We start from the raw sequence: 17,271 nt of genomic DNA on the forward strand, positions 1-17,271 counted from the left end.
GTATACATTTAGGAACTGAACTATATGAAGCTGAGAAGTAATCAAAGAGCAATATACCTAGCCCTAGTAACAAGCTGAAGGGAATAGAACGCTAAGCCCTTGGCAATACACTTGTGCCAAAAAAGAACTCTGGAAGAGTGCAAATGTTGAGAAGTACCCAAGAAAGGAAAAACTTCCAAACGGAAGCAGAAGCCACAGGTGAAGACGTCTGTATCGCCTGGATAAGAGAAAAAACAACCTGCTTCGCATAACCCTTACACATCAGCCATGACTTTCCAAAAGCTAGGTCGCAATACCAAAGTAGTACGAATAAGCATGTTGATCGGACCTTAGGTGAGCAAATCCAGAGATACCAGGAAACTCAACAGTCCGGCTGTCGAAAGACTCATCAGATCCACATAGCAAGGATGGCGCAGCCAATCCAGAGATTCTACAAATACTGTGCCCTGAAAGCGAGCTTGAGATGGCAAATCCAAGCCATCATCAGCCAGGGGAAAACACTGAAAAAAGAGAAACCAGAGGTGAGAAAAAAAGCCACGCTGCTACCCCCTCTGACTCCCACTCCCTGTGCCCGCCGAAGAAGCTAGGAAGATTAGAATTTTGAGACGAGGCCATGAGGTCTAGTTCCAGATCTCACTTCCATAAAAAGAGCTGGAACGCCTGAGCCAAAATTCTCAATATCCAGGATGTAGAAGATTTCATTAGTACTAACATTTACACTTTCTAGAGCGTACACAGCGCTGTACACTGTAACATACAATAAAATTGCCATGCACAGATTTTGTGGAGAGAAAGTCTATCCAAACTCTTTTCCTGACCCATAAAATGATCTGCCAACAGAAAAGGAAGATGAGGGTCCACCCACTGAAATAGAACCACAATTTTACCTGCCAACTGAGTACATCACTACTGCCCAGGCGGTAGAGAAATACCCCCATCATAATACTGACTGAAAAGACCTTCAGTGTCATTCCGGAAGAATGGTCTGAAGCTCCAGAAACGGTAGCCTGACCATGCTCCAGAGTAGAAGAATGAACAAGTACTGAGTCGCTTCTTAAGACCAGACTCCTGGAGCTGAGGATGGAAGGCATCGAGCCCCCCCAACCCAACAGCCTGGGATTATTGGTGGCCATGAGCTAGTCTAGCAAAGACCGAGGCATGCCTTTGAAAAGAGAAATCTCACCGAGCCACCAAATCATACAGAGCAATGCTTGAGGAGCCTACCAAATAATTGGAGCCCTAAGATACCGAGAACCACTGGAACAAAAGTGACTGCTATAGCGTTATAATGAGAAAGCAAGCCAAAGTTCCCAGTGGAGTCAGCAATATGGATCCTAGAACCTGTACAGAATCCCATACTCTTGGTCATGGTGACCGAAGAAGAATGCAAACCTGAGACTGTGACCCATCGCCTTAGTCTCTGGGAAGAAACACATTTCTCTCAAATATGAATAAACACATCTCCCCGATATACCTATAAATAGTACAGGAGAAAAGAGCGCTGTGTAAATTCGAAGATTCACATCCAAAGAACTGAGGAAAAGAAACCACCCTTTTTGTGCCAGTCAAATGGCCCGACTGGAAGACGTCCGAATCAAGCATTCAGTCAAGAAGAAATTAGGTGAATTGTCTTGTAGCACCAAAAACGGCACCACTGCCCACATTTCCTAAAATGTTTGTGAAGCCTTGGGAGGCGAAATGGCATGTGCCAAAACCGAAAGCGCTGCTCCAAGAGAGGCAAGCAAATAGTCCATAGTGAAAATGTAAATATTCTTCCAGTTTTTCTGCAGAAATGTGTAACCCTGAGAAACTAATTCAGCAGAATGGGATCCAGCCTGCCCAATGCCCCCGTCTTGGGCACCATAAAGTAAGTGGAACAACATCCCTTAGTTCCTGAAGAACTACAAGAACTTCCCTGAGGGCTAATAACACTTAAAATGTTCTTATTCTTGTAACTCTTCTGGAAAAGTCCAGAAGTCTCTTTGTAATCATCCTGGAAATGTCCAGATGTCTCTTTTGTAATCCGCCGAGAACTGCAAGGTTGAGGTGGAATAGAAATCAGTAATGTAATGTAATGTAAACACAAAACATAGAAACTCCAAGAACAAACCGGAAACCTGAGGGGGATGCAAAGTTGCAAGTATCCTGAAAAATGTTCACAGCCCCCTGACCTGACATTATAGTGTTTTCTCCCTCATGAGAAAGCCTGAAGAGTCATTGGAAGAAGTCAAGATCCCCTCAGAATGAAGTGCAGAAGGTCAGGGAACGACAGGATGAGAACTGTAGATCTGTAAGAAGAAAGAAATTCTCCTAGGAAAAATCAAGCTTCACAATGTAAAGAGGAGTATACTGGAACCATGAAAACAGTACTAACTCCATGCAACGTAAGCGAAATACATATGTACCTTAAAGTGAATACGTACTAGATGCAATCAAGATGCTGCATCTACCGCCCCGTGGAAAACAACAGCATCCTAACAGGTATAAGACAAAGCTCACATCACTAATGAGAGCTTCAGGGATGAGGCTAACTGCCACATAGCACGCGCTCCTCTGCGGGTTTGATAGAATAGGTAACTGGCACCTGGTTAGAAGGAGATTCACAGCCCTTCCTGTCTGGTCAGGGGGGGGGGGCCGTCTAGCATGTGCCATGAGAAACCAGCATGAGAAGCATGGAAATCTGAAGTCCAGGCCCTCTCAGAAATAGAGAAAGAGAGTCCTGGCTGCAGGAAGATGTGAAGTGTCATTATGCCCATAGAGACAGCCCGAACTTGGAAACTGTTAGTACTACTTTTAGGCATATATATCCTATGCCACTACTAGACACATGCAGCGCAGCACTGAGGCCCAAATAAGAAGGACAGTTACCAACAGACAAAGGCTCAATCTGCAGGGACCCCAAGAGAGACAATGAGATACCCGTGTGAAATACAGGGCACTATCTTACTGCTGATCTCACTGTGCCGTGATTTGCCGTATGTCAACCCAGTCCAGAGACAAACCGAGACTGGGTGACCTAGCACATGTCAGAGTCTCTCTGAATCCCCTTGAGTGCTAACCCCAGAGTCCGATTAAACTAGAAGCTTCCTTCAAGGGAGTACAGCAGGAACACAGACATAGACATATAAATCTGCCCAAGCTTGTCCCAAAGCTGGTGAAACACGTTGTTATACCCCAGTATATTACTGATAATTTTGTTCAGAATATTATATGTCTCCTCAAGTCTGCTTACCTGAACTCCTGAACCTTAGTGTTACCTTGACAACATCAAATGCTTTACTAAGAACCCAACAGCTTTTCACTAAATTCAGTTGCCTGCGTAACACTCAAATAACATCAGTAAGGACAGACCTGGGTGTTACCAAAACAAGAGAACAAAAGAGCAAGACCAGTCCCTGCAACACCTCATTAACGCCAGATGGGACCTGAATGTTATCCAAACAAAGAAACTGGCCAGAGGGGTAACTGAAATTCAGCATGCTACCGACATGAATCCACAAGTCTGTTTATCTGACATTTTGACCTCTTTGACCTGAATGTTGCCCAAACAACTTCAAAGGGACCGACCTGGGGTGTGCCTGAATCAAAGGACGCTGTTACTGCAGGACCAGCTGTTTAACTCAGCAGCTTATAAGGACGGAATTCTGCTCCTAGAATCCAGAATCCTAGCCGGCTATCCAAGACGTCAGGTCTAAAGGGGCAGACTCCTGTGTCCTACTCGCCTATCCATTGAGGGATTCCGAATGGTGAAGGGAGGGTTTACGTGAGATACGGTGATGCTAATTTATTCTTATATATATATATATATATATATATTAAAGTGTTATTGTTTATGCTTTATATTGTCTGTGTGTTTTTCTGAGTATCTCTGATCATCCCACTTGACAGAAATTAGTGGCGGAACACACGTACAACTTGTCTGAACCGGAAAGGAGCAAAGCCACAGCATACCCTGACCAAAGTCAGCTGGAAATAAACTACCGGAATGCTGCAGCTCTCCCGCCATCGCCGGAGACCCAAGCGCGCGCCTGATTCTCACCGACACGTGGCCGCTGCATCAACGCTCTTAGAAACATAGTCAGATTCAAGCCTCACAAAATTTACCCTGCCGCGGCCTGCATAGAAAAAAAGACTCGGGGAATAAATAGAACAGTGCGGTGCTTCCCACAGCGACAAAAAAAACATGTCCTATCTCATGCGTGCTGCTATAAACCGGCACCTGCACAATCAGCTGCACATGGCTGTGACAAATACCGACGAAAGAGAACTTCGGAATAAACAGGACTACTGCTGCTGCACTGAAACCCAACGAGGAGAACAAGTGCGAGCATGAAATCGCACCACTACTGCCGTGCTGTAACCAACAAGGAAACCAAGCATGTGCATGCACAGGGCGGGAAAGTCCCAGCTCCCTCAACGGATTTCTAGTCATAAAACTTAGCCTCAATAAAATATCCATTCCTTAAACGTATGTTGACCGAATCCACAGTACTAAGACTTCCAAACAGAACCTGAAGTTCAAACAGTAAAAACCACATACATACTCACAAGCTTGTTGTTAGGGCTGGTTGAAGCCAGTTAGAGCAGAATGTAGCAACTGTGGTCTCCTTTTTTTTTAAACAGAGAAGGGAAAGAAGAAAAAAATGGAGACCCAGTCAGACCCTCTAGCAATGGAGGGAGGTTGAGGCAGGGACCTGGGGGGGCCCAGGTGTAACCCCTAAAGCCAGCATCGTTCAGCCGGACACCCCTGTCTCACTGAAGAGAAAATCTGAACAGGAGAAAGCATTGCCAGCTCACTGAAGAGAAATCTCAACAGGAGAAAATAATTTTCCAGTCACAGCCAGAATTCAGGAGCTAGTTGAATAGCGACCATTTCCTGCTGGGAGATAGAGAATACTGGAGAAACAGGAGGAGTGCCAGCCAATAGGACCACCTGTTAATCAGTTTATCTACCTCCACCTGCTGGTAGATGTGTGCTATCCCATTGGTCTCTGGATTCATCTGCTGCTGTTGCTAAGGAAAGGAAGCATGCTGAGCGTGGCTTTAGATGTGGAATCCTCAGCACAATGTCTAATCCACAGGATTCTGCAAGCAGACATGGACTAAACCAAGACCTTGCCCACTACCCGAAGGAGATCATACAAAGCATCAGCCACATAGTCCAATCCCAGCAGCAACAGCTGGGAAGATGGATCTGAATGTGTACTACTTGGGTCATGCAGTTCAGAATGGCTCACTTGAGCCATTAAGAAGGCAGCTGCAGCAGCCCACACCACCAGAGATAAGGCTTCAAATTGCTTCTTGAGCAACATGTCCAGTCTGCAATCCTGTTGATCTTTAAATACTACGCCTCCCTTGTTGGGAAGGGATGTGCGCTTTATCATGTAAGCCAGAGAGTCTACTTTAGGCAAAGCAAACATCTGCTTGAATTTCTAGTCCATAGGATATAACATAACATAAAAATCCATTTATATACCGCTGTACCTTTCAGTTCTAAGTGGTTTACAAAAGAATTAAGAACTGTACAAACACAGTAGATTATAAGTTTATTTATAAAATTTATCAACTAAGTGAGTCTTCAGCATCTTTCTAAAAACCTGATAAGAATTGGAACCAGATACCATGTTTCCCCGAAAATAAGATCTACCTGAAAATAAGCCCTAGCAGGATTTGGGGGGGAGTTCTTGATATAAGCCCTACCCCCCAAAATAAGCCCTAGTCCCAGGATTTGCTGGCAGTTTCCCTTACCTTCCTCCCATCCCTTGTGCAGCAGAACCCTTGAGCAAGCACCCTCTCCACCCTCTCCACCCATGCACCTGCACCCACCACACAGCTGAATCCCCATCCTTCCCTCCCATCGGAACCCCGCCGTGAGAACTACAAACCTCCCTAAGCAGCTTCGGGCCGGCAGCACTCTAAACAGGCTGCTTCGGCCTTCCGCCTGTGAATTCACTCTGCCATGTTACTGATCTTAGGGAGGTATGTAGGGCTCAAGGCGGGGTTCCAATGGGAGAGAAGGATGGGGGTTTGGCTGCGCAGCGGGGGCTCGGGGGGATGATCGCTCAAGGGTGCTGTTTCACGAGGGATGGGAGGGAGAGAAGGATAGAAGCTGGGTAAGGGTCCTGTTGCACGAGGGATGGGAGGGAAGGAAGGAAAGATGCTGCACATGTGGGGGGAGAGAAAGGAAAGAGGAAGTATTGGGTGGAAGGGAGGGATGATCATGTACATACCCCGAAAATAAGACCTAGTGCGTTTATGGGGCCTAAAATTAATATAAGAAACTCTTATTTTTGGGGAAACATGGTATCAGCTTACTAAAACTCTTGTCCCAAAACACTACTTGATAAGCTAAGATTCTCTGAAAAAAATTGCTTATAAATACAACCTTTTGCTGTAGGAAATAAATATGGCAAGTTTACGCAGTGATGGTTTTTTTGTCTGCGAATTTAAAATGATCAACAAAGTAGTTTGGTACAAGACTGTGCTTTTGCCACTTTAAGGGAGCCCTCTGGGTTCTCCCAGTGCTCAGAAATCAGGACTTTCATATCCAAATGTCACAGAAAGGCAGCAGGTTGAGAGCAGACCCCGCTCAACAGGCAACAGTGAGAAGAAGGTTGACATTTTGAGCTCCTTAAGAGATTCAATGAAAAGGTCCATCAGAGAAGCAGACTTAAACAGCCTGCAAACAGGGGTCCTCGCCTTGGTCCGCAGCAGAACACAAACCCTGATCCACTACGCCCAGTATCTCTAACCAAAGCTTCATCCTGAGAGAAAGGATAGGCATCCAGATCATCATATTCAATGGAAGACTGCCTTTATCACCCCCATTCTTAAAAACTACAAAATTAGTATTGATGATTTATCCAACTACCGTCCGATAGCAAATATACCATTTATAGCAAAATTAACAGAAAAATGGATCTTCAACCAACTCTCTGACTTTATTGAGAATACAAACGCTTTACACCCAAATCAAACCGGTTTCAGAAAATTCCATAACACTGAATATTCATTACTTGGCTTAACATCAAACATACAGTATTTCCTGGATCATCATAAATCTGTAATACTATTTTCTTTAGACATTTCAGCGGCATTTGATACCATAGATCACGAATTGCTCATTAATAGGCTTGAGGAAAAAGGAATTACTGAGAAAGTTTTAGCATGGTTTAAATCGTATCTTTCAAACCGTACCTCTTCCATTAGATTTAATAATGAAGTTTCCGCCCCTCACACTTCTACATTTGGTATACCTCAAGGATCAATTTTGTCTCCCTTACTCTTTAATATTTTTCTCTCACCATTATTAGAAATCTGCCAATCCATAGGCTTTATCCCATTTTTGTACGCTGATGATATCCAATTAATTCATCCTCTTGATCAGGAAAATACCACGGAAATTTCTTCTATTAATCACAAACTAGAACAAATACAAGACTGGCTTACTTCAAATAAATTAGCTTTAAATATTAACAAGACCAAAACTATGCTATTTAATTGGAAAAAAGACATACCATTATCAAAACCGTTTGTTCTTAATAATATTACTCTTAACCTAGTATCCACTGTCAAAATCCTCAGGGTTCTTTTAGATGATAATCTGACTTATCATGAACACATCTCCCATATTGTCAAAAATTGTTTCTTTAAATTACGTCAGATTAGATCAATTACCAAATTTCTAAGTTTACCTTCACTAAAGATCCTAATTAATTCTTTTGTTATATCGAAAATTGACTATTGTAACGCTTTATTTATTAACATCACACAGAAAGAAAAAAGGAGATTACAGACCATTCAAAATACAGCTATAAAACTAATATATAATGCAAAAAAATATGATCATGTCTCCCCATTACTTAAAGACGCTCATTGGTTACCAATAAGTCATAGGACTCTGTTCAAAACAATGCTTCTCATCTCTAAGACTTTATTATCCAACGAACCTCAATTTATCTCAAAATCACTAATCCCTTATATAACCCAACGCTCATTACGATCATCTGAACAAAACCTTCTAACAGTTCCGTCTCTGAAAATCATAGGTACACGAAGAGCCGACATGTTTACAGTAATGGGACCACAATGGTGGAATGCACTTCCCCAATATATTAGAACTGAACAGGACATTACAACTTTTAAAAAATTACTAAAAACTTATTTATTTAAAGACGCTTTTACTCCTGATTGATCTAAGAATACCTTTTAACATTGTCTTAAACCTTACTGTTTTATTCCTTTTAAAAAAAAACAAAAAAAAACACTTACTTAAAGATCATCTTTAATCTCAAAGTGTTTATTTGCTTTAGAGATAGCCTTATCTTGTGTTTTGATAAAGTTAAACCTAGCCTTTTGTTTTTCCCTTTTCTCTAACCCAACATTGTAACTTTATTCTATTCCTTACCCTTCATGTATGTTTTGGATGAAATTTATAGTGTAATATGTCAATATTTGTTATATTTTAGTTTCTTGAATATTTTTACTCTGATTATGTACATCGCCTAGAAATTTTTTAATAGGCGATTCATCAAATATTTAATAAAACTTGAAACTTGAAACCCCATCCAAACAGCTGTCGATGTCCAGGGGAGGCACAGGCTTACATGGAGAGGCAGATGCTAAAACACGGTGAGGCTGAGCATATGGTCGCTCTCTGGCAGACCCAGAAGGTGCACCAGTGCTGCCAAAGCAAGTTCACAAAGTCAGGCATAAAGGGCATAGAGGACCAAGAACCTATTTCAAGAGAAGGGTTAGAGCACTTTCTTTCTGCTCTGGGGCTATCAGAACTTTTATTAGGTACTGTCACCACATTAAAAGACCCCAAGGGAGCATAATCAACACCTATCTGTCCCAAAAGTCATTTGGCAGTATTAATAAGGTGGCCAGAGGCTGAACCCAAGGTTCCTGCCTCCCCAGCATGTGCGGCGGAACATGCAGCACAAAGGTACTCTTTGGGTGCCCATCTGGCACAAATTTCACATGAATTCATGTCATTGACTCATGAGAACTCCATCACTGGAATAAAAAATGAGGCTTTTTGAATGAGTTTGAGTACTTAGAATTCAAATTGGAAAAATACATGATGGCCGCAGCCAGGCTTTCCTGCTAAAAAAACAGCTCTAACTCCATTTGAGGTCCTCAAACCATCAATTTTAGGATCTTTGGGGTGGGGGAACAAGGCTAAACAAAATATAATCTTAAAAACACATATCTTATATTCATAGCTGATTGACATACTAACATCATACTACCAACTGATCGCAGGGCTTTACCGGGTCTGTACATCTCCCAGAGACACTGGAACCAATATGGTACTGTTTGATGCAAAGTTTGGTGCACCAAAGATAATACTTTAAAATGAATCCTCTATTCGATCGGTAACCAGTGTAGACTTTTTAATACAGGGGTAATGTGAGATGTTCTCGTTACTCCACTAATCAATCTAGCTGCCGAGTTCATCATAACCTGTAAAGCTCTCAACTTAGCTTTCACTAACCCCGGAAAAAATGTATTACAGTAGAATAGCCTACTCAAAAACAGCAATTGTACTACCGTTCTAAATTAAGTTGTCAGGAGAGGTTTTAGTCTATATATTAGACGCGGTTATATTCAACGACATATCTAGCCAAACTCCCAAAATAGCGAGGTGTTGGGGCAGGAGCGATTCTAACTCACTCCTGCCCTTACTCCCAAGAGGGAGGGTGGGTGAGTAGGAATGCCTGGGGGCTAGAGAGGAGAAATGGTAAAATAAAAACCCCTGTTTCTATTCAAGCTACCAATTTCCCTTAAAAAGGGGGTGGCGGGTAAAAATGCTATCAGTTTATACTTGGATGGGTTTATATTTGAGTATATATAATACATAAATGATTCACTGTAGATTTTGTCTTAGATAAAAGTAGGGTCATGTTGGAGTTCAAGAAATCTTAAGACTGGTAAGGTAGACAAGTAATGAAAAATGGTGTTAATAGGAACAATCACCATTATCCCAGGGACAGACACTAAGGGCTCCTTTTACTAAGGTGTGCTAGCGTTTTAGCGCATGCACAGAATTACCGCGCACTAAACCACGCGGTATGCTTCTAGAATAACAGCAGCTCAATGCTGCCATTAAGGTCTAGCGTGCGCTATTCCGCACATTAAGGCCCTAAAGCACCTTAGTAAAAGGAGCCCTAAATCATGCAAAAAAAGTTAACAGTATACAGTACATATATGGGCAAACTTTATTTCAACATTCTAGTCTATATATATATATATATATAGGCTAGAATGTTGAAATAAAGTTTGTGTATATATATATAGACTTTGTATATATATATATATATATATATATATATATATATATATATACACATATATATATATATATACATATACATATATATATATATATATATATATATATACATATATACATATATATATACATATATACATATATATATATACATATATACATATATATATATATATATATATATACACATACATACACACACACACACACGACTTGTCCCACACGATGTGTCATGTTACCACATATACAATTAACTTACCTGATCCAAATCACTAAAATTAATTCGCTGTTTGAGTCTTTCCAATTCAGCCTGCTCTGGAACAGACATCTGCGTCACATATCGTGTGTGTGGAAATGTGTGAGGAGTCTTCGTCTTTCTTCGTCCAACTCCAGGGGAGGATTCAGGAGATATATCATTAGTTAACCTTGTTTCACCTCCAACACCAATCTTTTTCTTATTTTTGTCTGATGATCTGTTCACTTTTTTCTGTGGCCCCCTCCAGTCCTGCAAAATTTGAAAACAATTTATAAGTTAATTTGATCAAAATATCAACTGTACATTTTTCTTAAGCTCCAACCAAGTTTAATAACTGTACCATATTACCCCATATATAGGCTGCGGCCTATACATGGGTTTTACAAAAAACCTGTGTATGGGACGCGGCCAAGTTATATGGGGCAGTCTATGTAAAAATTTTAAATCATCCCCCCAACCTTATCTCCCTCGTTGAACAGCCTTAATCGCTGCCGGCTCAAATCACGGCCAGCAGTGAAGGGCAGGAGAGATCTTTTTGATCTCCATCCCAGGCCGCTTCCTGCGTGCCAATGCCATCAGATCAAGTCTCGCGAGAACCGACTGCAAAGGCTTGCTGGAAGCAGCATGGGGCCGGGATGGAGATCAAAAAGATTTATCCTGCCCTGCACCGCTGGCCACGATTCAGGCCATCCAGCGAGGGAGGTAAGGTGGGGGGAGCATGATTTTTTATTTTTTTTTTCTTCAAATTCTTTATTCATTTTTCCATCTTACATCAAGTACACAATATTACATCATTTAAAACTTTTACACATCACTTGAATTTCTTTCTATTGTCATTGTAAATACAGTGTTCTCCCCAGAAATTTTTTCCAGCCGGGTGGCATGAAAAAGTAGCTGGGTGGGGTGGGCGAGACAGGGAAATTTGATGGTGGGGAAAATTAAGGGCTCCTTTTACAAAGATGCGTTAGCACCTTAATGCGTGGAATAGCGTGCGCTAAATTGCCACACATGTAGCCGCTACCGCCTCTTAAGCAGGCGGTAGTTTTTCAGATAGCATACGCTAATCCGGTGTGTGCGCTAAAAACACTAGCGCACCTTTGTAAAAGGAGCCCTAAATGTGTACTATTTTTATTAATTATTATTTTCCAATGTTCACTATTGCTTCCTTTTTTTAAGGTTTGACACTTGTGCCAGAATATTTTTACTAAATTTAAGAAGTATCCAATTCTAGAAGTGAATAATTAGATATTCGCCCTCTTTCAAATGGTATAGAGCAGTGGTCTCAAACTCAAACCCTTAGTGGGGCCACATTTTGGATTTGTAGGTACTTGGAGGGCCACAGAAAAAATAGTTAATGTCTTATTAAAGAAATTACAACTTTGCATGAGGTAAAACTCTTTATAGTTTATAAATCTTTCCTTTAACAGTTAAAGGAAAGATTTATAAACTATAAAGAGTTTTACCTTATGCAAAATTGTCATTAACTATTTTGTCTGTGGTCTTCCAAGTACCTTATTTTTTCTGCAGCCCTCACATTTAAAGTTTAATATCTTTCCTTTCTCAAAACTGACACATTTCAATCACTATATTGAAAATAAAATCATTTTCCCTACCTTTGTTGTCTGGTGACTTTATTTTTCTGAAAACAACGAACAGACTGCAGATAATGTACAAAGATGCAGACGTTGTTTATTAGTAAATGCAGTAACATATACAACCTTATAGCCAACCAAGGGACCTGACACGGTCCGTGTTTCGGATAGCACACCTTCCTCACGGGTCCATGATGGTTAAGGTATAAAGCAAACTGCATAAAAGATAACAAACACACGCCAATCACGATCAAATGGGGTCAAGCAAGTCTTACACAATGCCATTTGATCGTGATTGGCGTGTGTTTGTTATCTTTTATGCAGTTTGCTTTATACCTTAACCACCATGGACCCGAGGAAGGCGTGTTATCCGAAACACGGACCGTGTCAGGTCCCTTGGTTGGCTATAAGGTTGTATATGTTACTGCATTTACTAATAAACAACGCCTGCATCTTGTACATTATCTGCAGTCTGTTCGTTGTTTTCTGGTTGCTGTTGTTTCCTACAGACTACGTTGGACTTTGTTTCTCCCTTTTGTGCATCGACTTTATTTTTCTGTCCATGTAACTATGTTTCCAGGGTCTTCTTGTCCTTTGACTGTTTTTCTCTCCGTCTTCACTTTCTGCCTTGCATCCATCTTTGGCATTAACTTAATATTCAATTTTTCTGCTTTCTTTTCAAAATCTATGTTTCCATGTCTTCCCTTCCCTTCTATCTCTCTCTTCTTCTGTCCCTATTTCCATGGTCTGCATCTCTTTCTTTCCTTTCTCTCCATCCCTCCTTCCTTCCTTTCTCCTGGTCTGGCATCTGTCTCCTTCCCTCCCCCAACTTTTTATTTCTTTCACCCTGCCCCTTTCTTTCTTTCTCTCTCTATCCATGCCCCCATTCTTTCTATATGTCTGTCTTTCTCTCTCTCTCTCTCCGTGCCCCCTTTCTTTCTTTCTTTCTCCATGCCCACCCTTTCTCTCTCCATGCCCCTTTCTGTCTGTGTCCCGTTTCCCTTCTTTCTTTCTGTCTCTCTGTCCCCCCCCAAGCCACCACCATTGGAGAACAGGCCGCCACCACCGCAATCAGGTAACAGGCCGCCACCGCCGCAATCGGGGAACAAGCTGCCACTGCCACAATCGGGGAACAAGCTGCCACTGCCACAATCGGGGAACAGGCTGTCGCCACCACAATCGGGGAACAGGCCGCCGCCGCCACAATCGGGGAACAGGCCGCCGCCGCCACAATCGGGGAACAGGCCAGTGCCGAGGTCTTAACTCTCCCTGCATATCTTCCCCAGCGCGGGCCAACCAATTCACGCCACCCGACGTCAATTCTAACGTCGGGGAGGAACTTCCAGGCCAGCCAGGCAGCAATTGGCTGGCCCAGAACTTCTTCCCCAACATTAGAATTGAACGTTGGGTGGCGAGAATTGGTCGGCTCCGAGCTGGGGAAGATATGTAGGGAGAGTTAAGACCTCGGGCGCTGACCTGTTCCCCGATTGCAGTGGCTTGGGGGAGGGCAGTGGGGAAAGGAAGCAGATTGGGGACCCCTGCTTTAGGCAAGGACAGATTGCGGGCCGCAAAATAGTCCCTGGGGGGCCGCATGTGGCCCGCGGCCACATGTTTGAGACCGCTGGTATACAGATTTAAAAAAAGGAAATGCGTTAATGAAATCATTAGGTTCAATCTAGCCATTTATTTCTGCATGAATTTAAACAACTAAAAAAAAAAAGATAAATATAGCTCATCCAGTCATACAAGAAACATCTCTACAGCACCTCTAATAATATTTTGATCACTATATTCCTTCCTGAGGTCTCACTGAGGATATGAAATAGATGCGATCCCCACTTCCAAACCTCTTCCACATAATTTGAAGGAGACCTGTGTGATCGCACTACAGCAAAATAAAAAAGTAGCAGATAAAAATCAAAGTGAGAGCTAGGCAAAACAGTTTAGGTAAAAATGCAGGTAATAATTAGCAATGTATTAAAAATATTTTATTTTTATTTGCTTATAATGTCATTTGAAAGCTGTATGATGTTAATACAGCTTTAATTTAATTCATTATAGTGTGTGGGGAGGGGACAACACCTACATCAACAGTAAAGTTAGCATAGGATCATTAAATCCAGTGGCGTACCTAGTATATATATAAACAACTCAGATCTGTTGAAAACCAATGTATGTAAAAAAACAACACTTTCAATGGGAGACTAGTATGGTAATAGTACCTAGTATATATGACAGCCAGTGCTGATCATTTTTTAATAACCCTCTCCTCTATATAAAAAAAAGTTATTTTTAGTAATAATCCATGAGTTACACAACAAGGGTGCACCTAGAAAAAGGCAGCATCTTAAACACTGCAGTGAGCACTGGAACACCAACACATGCATTGTAAAACTAAACAAGCCAGATCCTGCACAGTCAATTGATCCTGTACAGTCATTGCTAACAGAAAGCCATGTCCTTTTCATACACACAGAACAGAGATACACCCTCGCCTAATATGGAATAATCACAAACTAAAAATAGAAATTTGTAGACAAAAGTTAAACTGAAACGCCAATAAACCAGACTCTGCATACAATGCAACACCACAGAAACAGTGACACGTACCCTAATACTGTGCAAAATATAAAGACAGTAGATGTAAATTTGAAAAAACTGCTACATAACAATCACCACTTTACAAATTAACAAATATAAATAAAACAGGGAAGAGAGAAATAAGAAAATACCATTTTATTGGACTAATCCATTTTTCAACTAGTAGTAATTAACTTTCAGAGGCCAATTCTTTCTTCAAGACATTATCCCAGGACAAGCAGGCATGATATTCTCACATGTGGGTGACGTCGTCTACGGAGCCCCGATGCGGAAGCATTTTCAAGCAAACTTGATTGAAGATTTAAGTTTGCTCTGCTGCTCCACGCATGCGTGCCTTCCTGCTCCACTAGGGGGTGCATCCCCTCGTGGTCTCCAGTTCAAATTTTTCCGCGAGCCTAGAAGCCGTGTTTTTCAGGCTCTGCCCCAACTGCCTTCTAGCACCGCGATTTTTTCTTGTTTTTTCACGATTAAGTCGCTGTGCGCGAATTCTTTACTTTTTAACTTGATTCCTGCTTCGTTTGTGACGACCCGGAGGCTTCCAGGTCCCCGTGGCCGCGTGGCTAATCGAGCCGCGGCTACTTTCGATTTAATGTCCCGGCCTCTGACCGGCTTTAAAAAGTGCACCCGGTGCGAGCGGCTTCTTTCTCTCACAGATCCGCATCGCCGGTGCATCCTCTGTCTGGGGGCGGCTCATCCAACCGACTCCTGCCCCCAGTGCGCTATTTTCCAAAACAGGGCCCTCCGCCGAAGAAAAGCCCGCATGGCGGACCTCTTCACCCCGGACCAACCCTCCACCTCGGCCTCGAGGTCGGCCCCGGCCTTGACCTCGGCCCCGGACACCTCGGCATCGCCTCGAGACTCGACCCCGAAGTCCTCGGGACAACAGAAAGCCTCGGCTCCGGGTAAGTCCCCTCTTCCCTCTTCAGGTTCTGTAACAGCGAAGAAGCCAGCCTCTGGGACAATGGCGACGCATGGCGGAAGCCCCATGCTTACAGCCCCGTCTAAGCCCTCCAAGCCTTCGGGCCGTGCCTCCACCACACGGGAATACTCTGATACGAGGTCGCCCCCGGTGGAGCGCACCGAGGCAGTGGACATGTCTTCGATGCTGTCCGTGCCCGTCTTTCAGGACCTACTCCGAGCGATGATCACGTCGGAGCTGTCCGCTGCAATGGCCCAGTTTCAATCGGCCTCGACCTCGAATGTGCCAGACCAGCCTGAGCCTCGCACCGAACAACCTCGAGGAAGGGTGCGCAATCCTCGCCGCATCCCATCTTCCTCGGACTCCTCGCCGAGGCACCCGAGACGTTCCCCCTCCGCAGACCGCCGAGGGGCAAAACGTCGGGCTAGAACGACAGAAACCTCGAACCGCCGTACCTCCAAGAAGGCCCGAGGTTCACCAACTCTACGAGGCCGTTCCCCCACACCTCGTACGGGACCACTAAGGGTGGCTGAGTTATCACTCTCCAACCCGCGCATCCTCCGAACTCCCCCTCGGACGTATTCTCCGAGGGAGTCCGGATCGAGGTCACCGATCCGACATCGATCGGTACCCCTAACCCCGGCATCGTCTCCGAGGGGCTCCTCGAGACGCCGAAGATCGACAACCCCGGAACACTCTCACAGTGCTTCCCCAGTCTCGGAGCATGGATCAGAGCACGAACCTCGATACTCGAGGGAAGCCTCCCTATCCTTCTCCACCCGACGAAGGTCTCGTTCCCCGACCCCGCACGGGGCCCCGGGGACATCTTGCCCATCCTTCACTCGCTTTGTCCAAGACATGGGCCACGCATTGGACTTAGACCTCCAGTCCGACTCCAGATACTCTAAGGAGTACCTGGCGGAGCTGGATATGCCATCACTGCCCAGAGAGTCCCTTCGCTTACCACCCAACCCGGTACTCCAACAGGCCTTCTTCAGGAACCTGGAGACCCCCTACATGGTCACGGCCGTACCTTCCAAAATGGAGGCCAAGTACCGCACAGTACCTTACCCGGGATTCGAACAACCACAGCTCTCCCACCAATCGCTGCTAGTAGAATCCTCCTTGAAAAAGGCTCACCCGTCCCGGGTCTCAGCAGCGGTCCCCCCAGGCCGAGAAGGCCGAACCCTGGATAAGTTCGGCAGGAGACTATACCAAAACGCAATGATGGCCTCTAGGGTGCAAAGCTACACTTTCACCTTCACATCATACCTCAAACACCTCATTGGACTATTGAGAGCCTTTGAGACTGACCTACCGGCCTCCCGGCAAGGAACGTTCGGCCTGCTTTTAGAGTCCCTCTCCAACCTGCGCCTTCATCTATTCCACGCGGCCTACGATGGCTTCGAACTCTCCTCCAGAGAAGCAGCCTTCGCTATCGCCATGCGCCGACTAGCCTGGCTGCGCCTGGTCGACATGGACCCCAACTTACAGGACCGGTTGGCTAACCTCCCCTGCGTGGGAAAGGAATTGTTCGATGACACTATCGAGGCGGCGGCAAAACGCCTCTCCGAACATGAACGCTCGTTTGCCTCCCTTGTCCGGC

The 17,271-nt window shown here is 43.9% G+C and overlaps 1 protein-coding gene across 15 annotated transcripts in view; it reads right to left on the reverse strand.

Moving 5' to 3' along the window:
* The window catches only part of PCM1 (pericentriolar material 1), an 869,560-nt gene that overhangs the window by 778,651 nt on the left and 73,638 nt on the right, over positions 1-17,271 (reverse strand). For all 15 annotated transcript variants that reach the window (XM_033944006.1, XM_033944000.1, XM_033944047.1 and 12 more), the window contains exon 3: positions 10,557-10,802. In XM_033944006.1, coding sequence (XP_033799897.1) covers positions 10,557-10,802 — 246 coding nt within the window. The remainder of the gene's footprint in view (positions 1-10,556; positions 10,803-17,271) is intronic.

Source organism: Geotrypetes seraphini, chromosome 1, assembly GCF_902459505.1.
Source record: "Geotrypetes seraphini chromosome 1, aGeoSer1.1, whole genome shotgun sequence".
Classification (NCBI taxonomy): domain Eukaryota; kingdom Metazoa; phylum Chordata; class Amphibia; order Gymnophiona; family Dermophiidae; genus Geotrypetes; species Geotrypetes seraphini.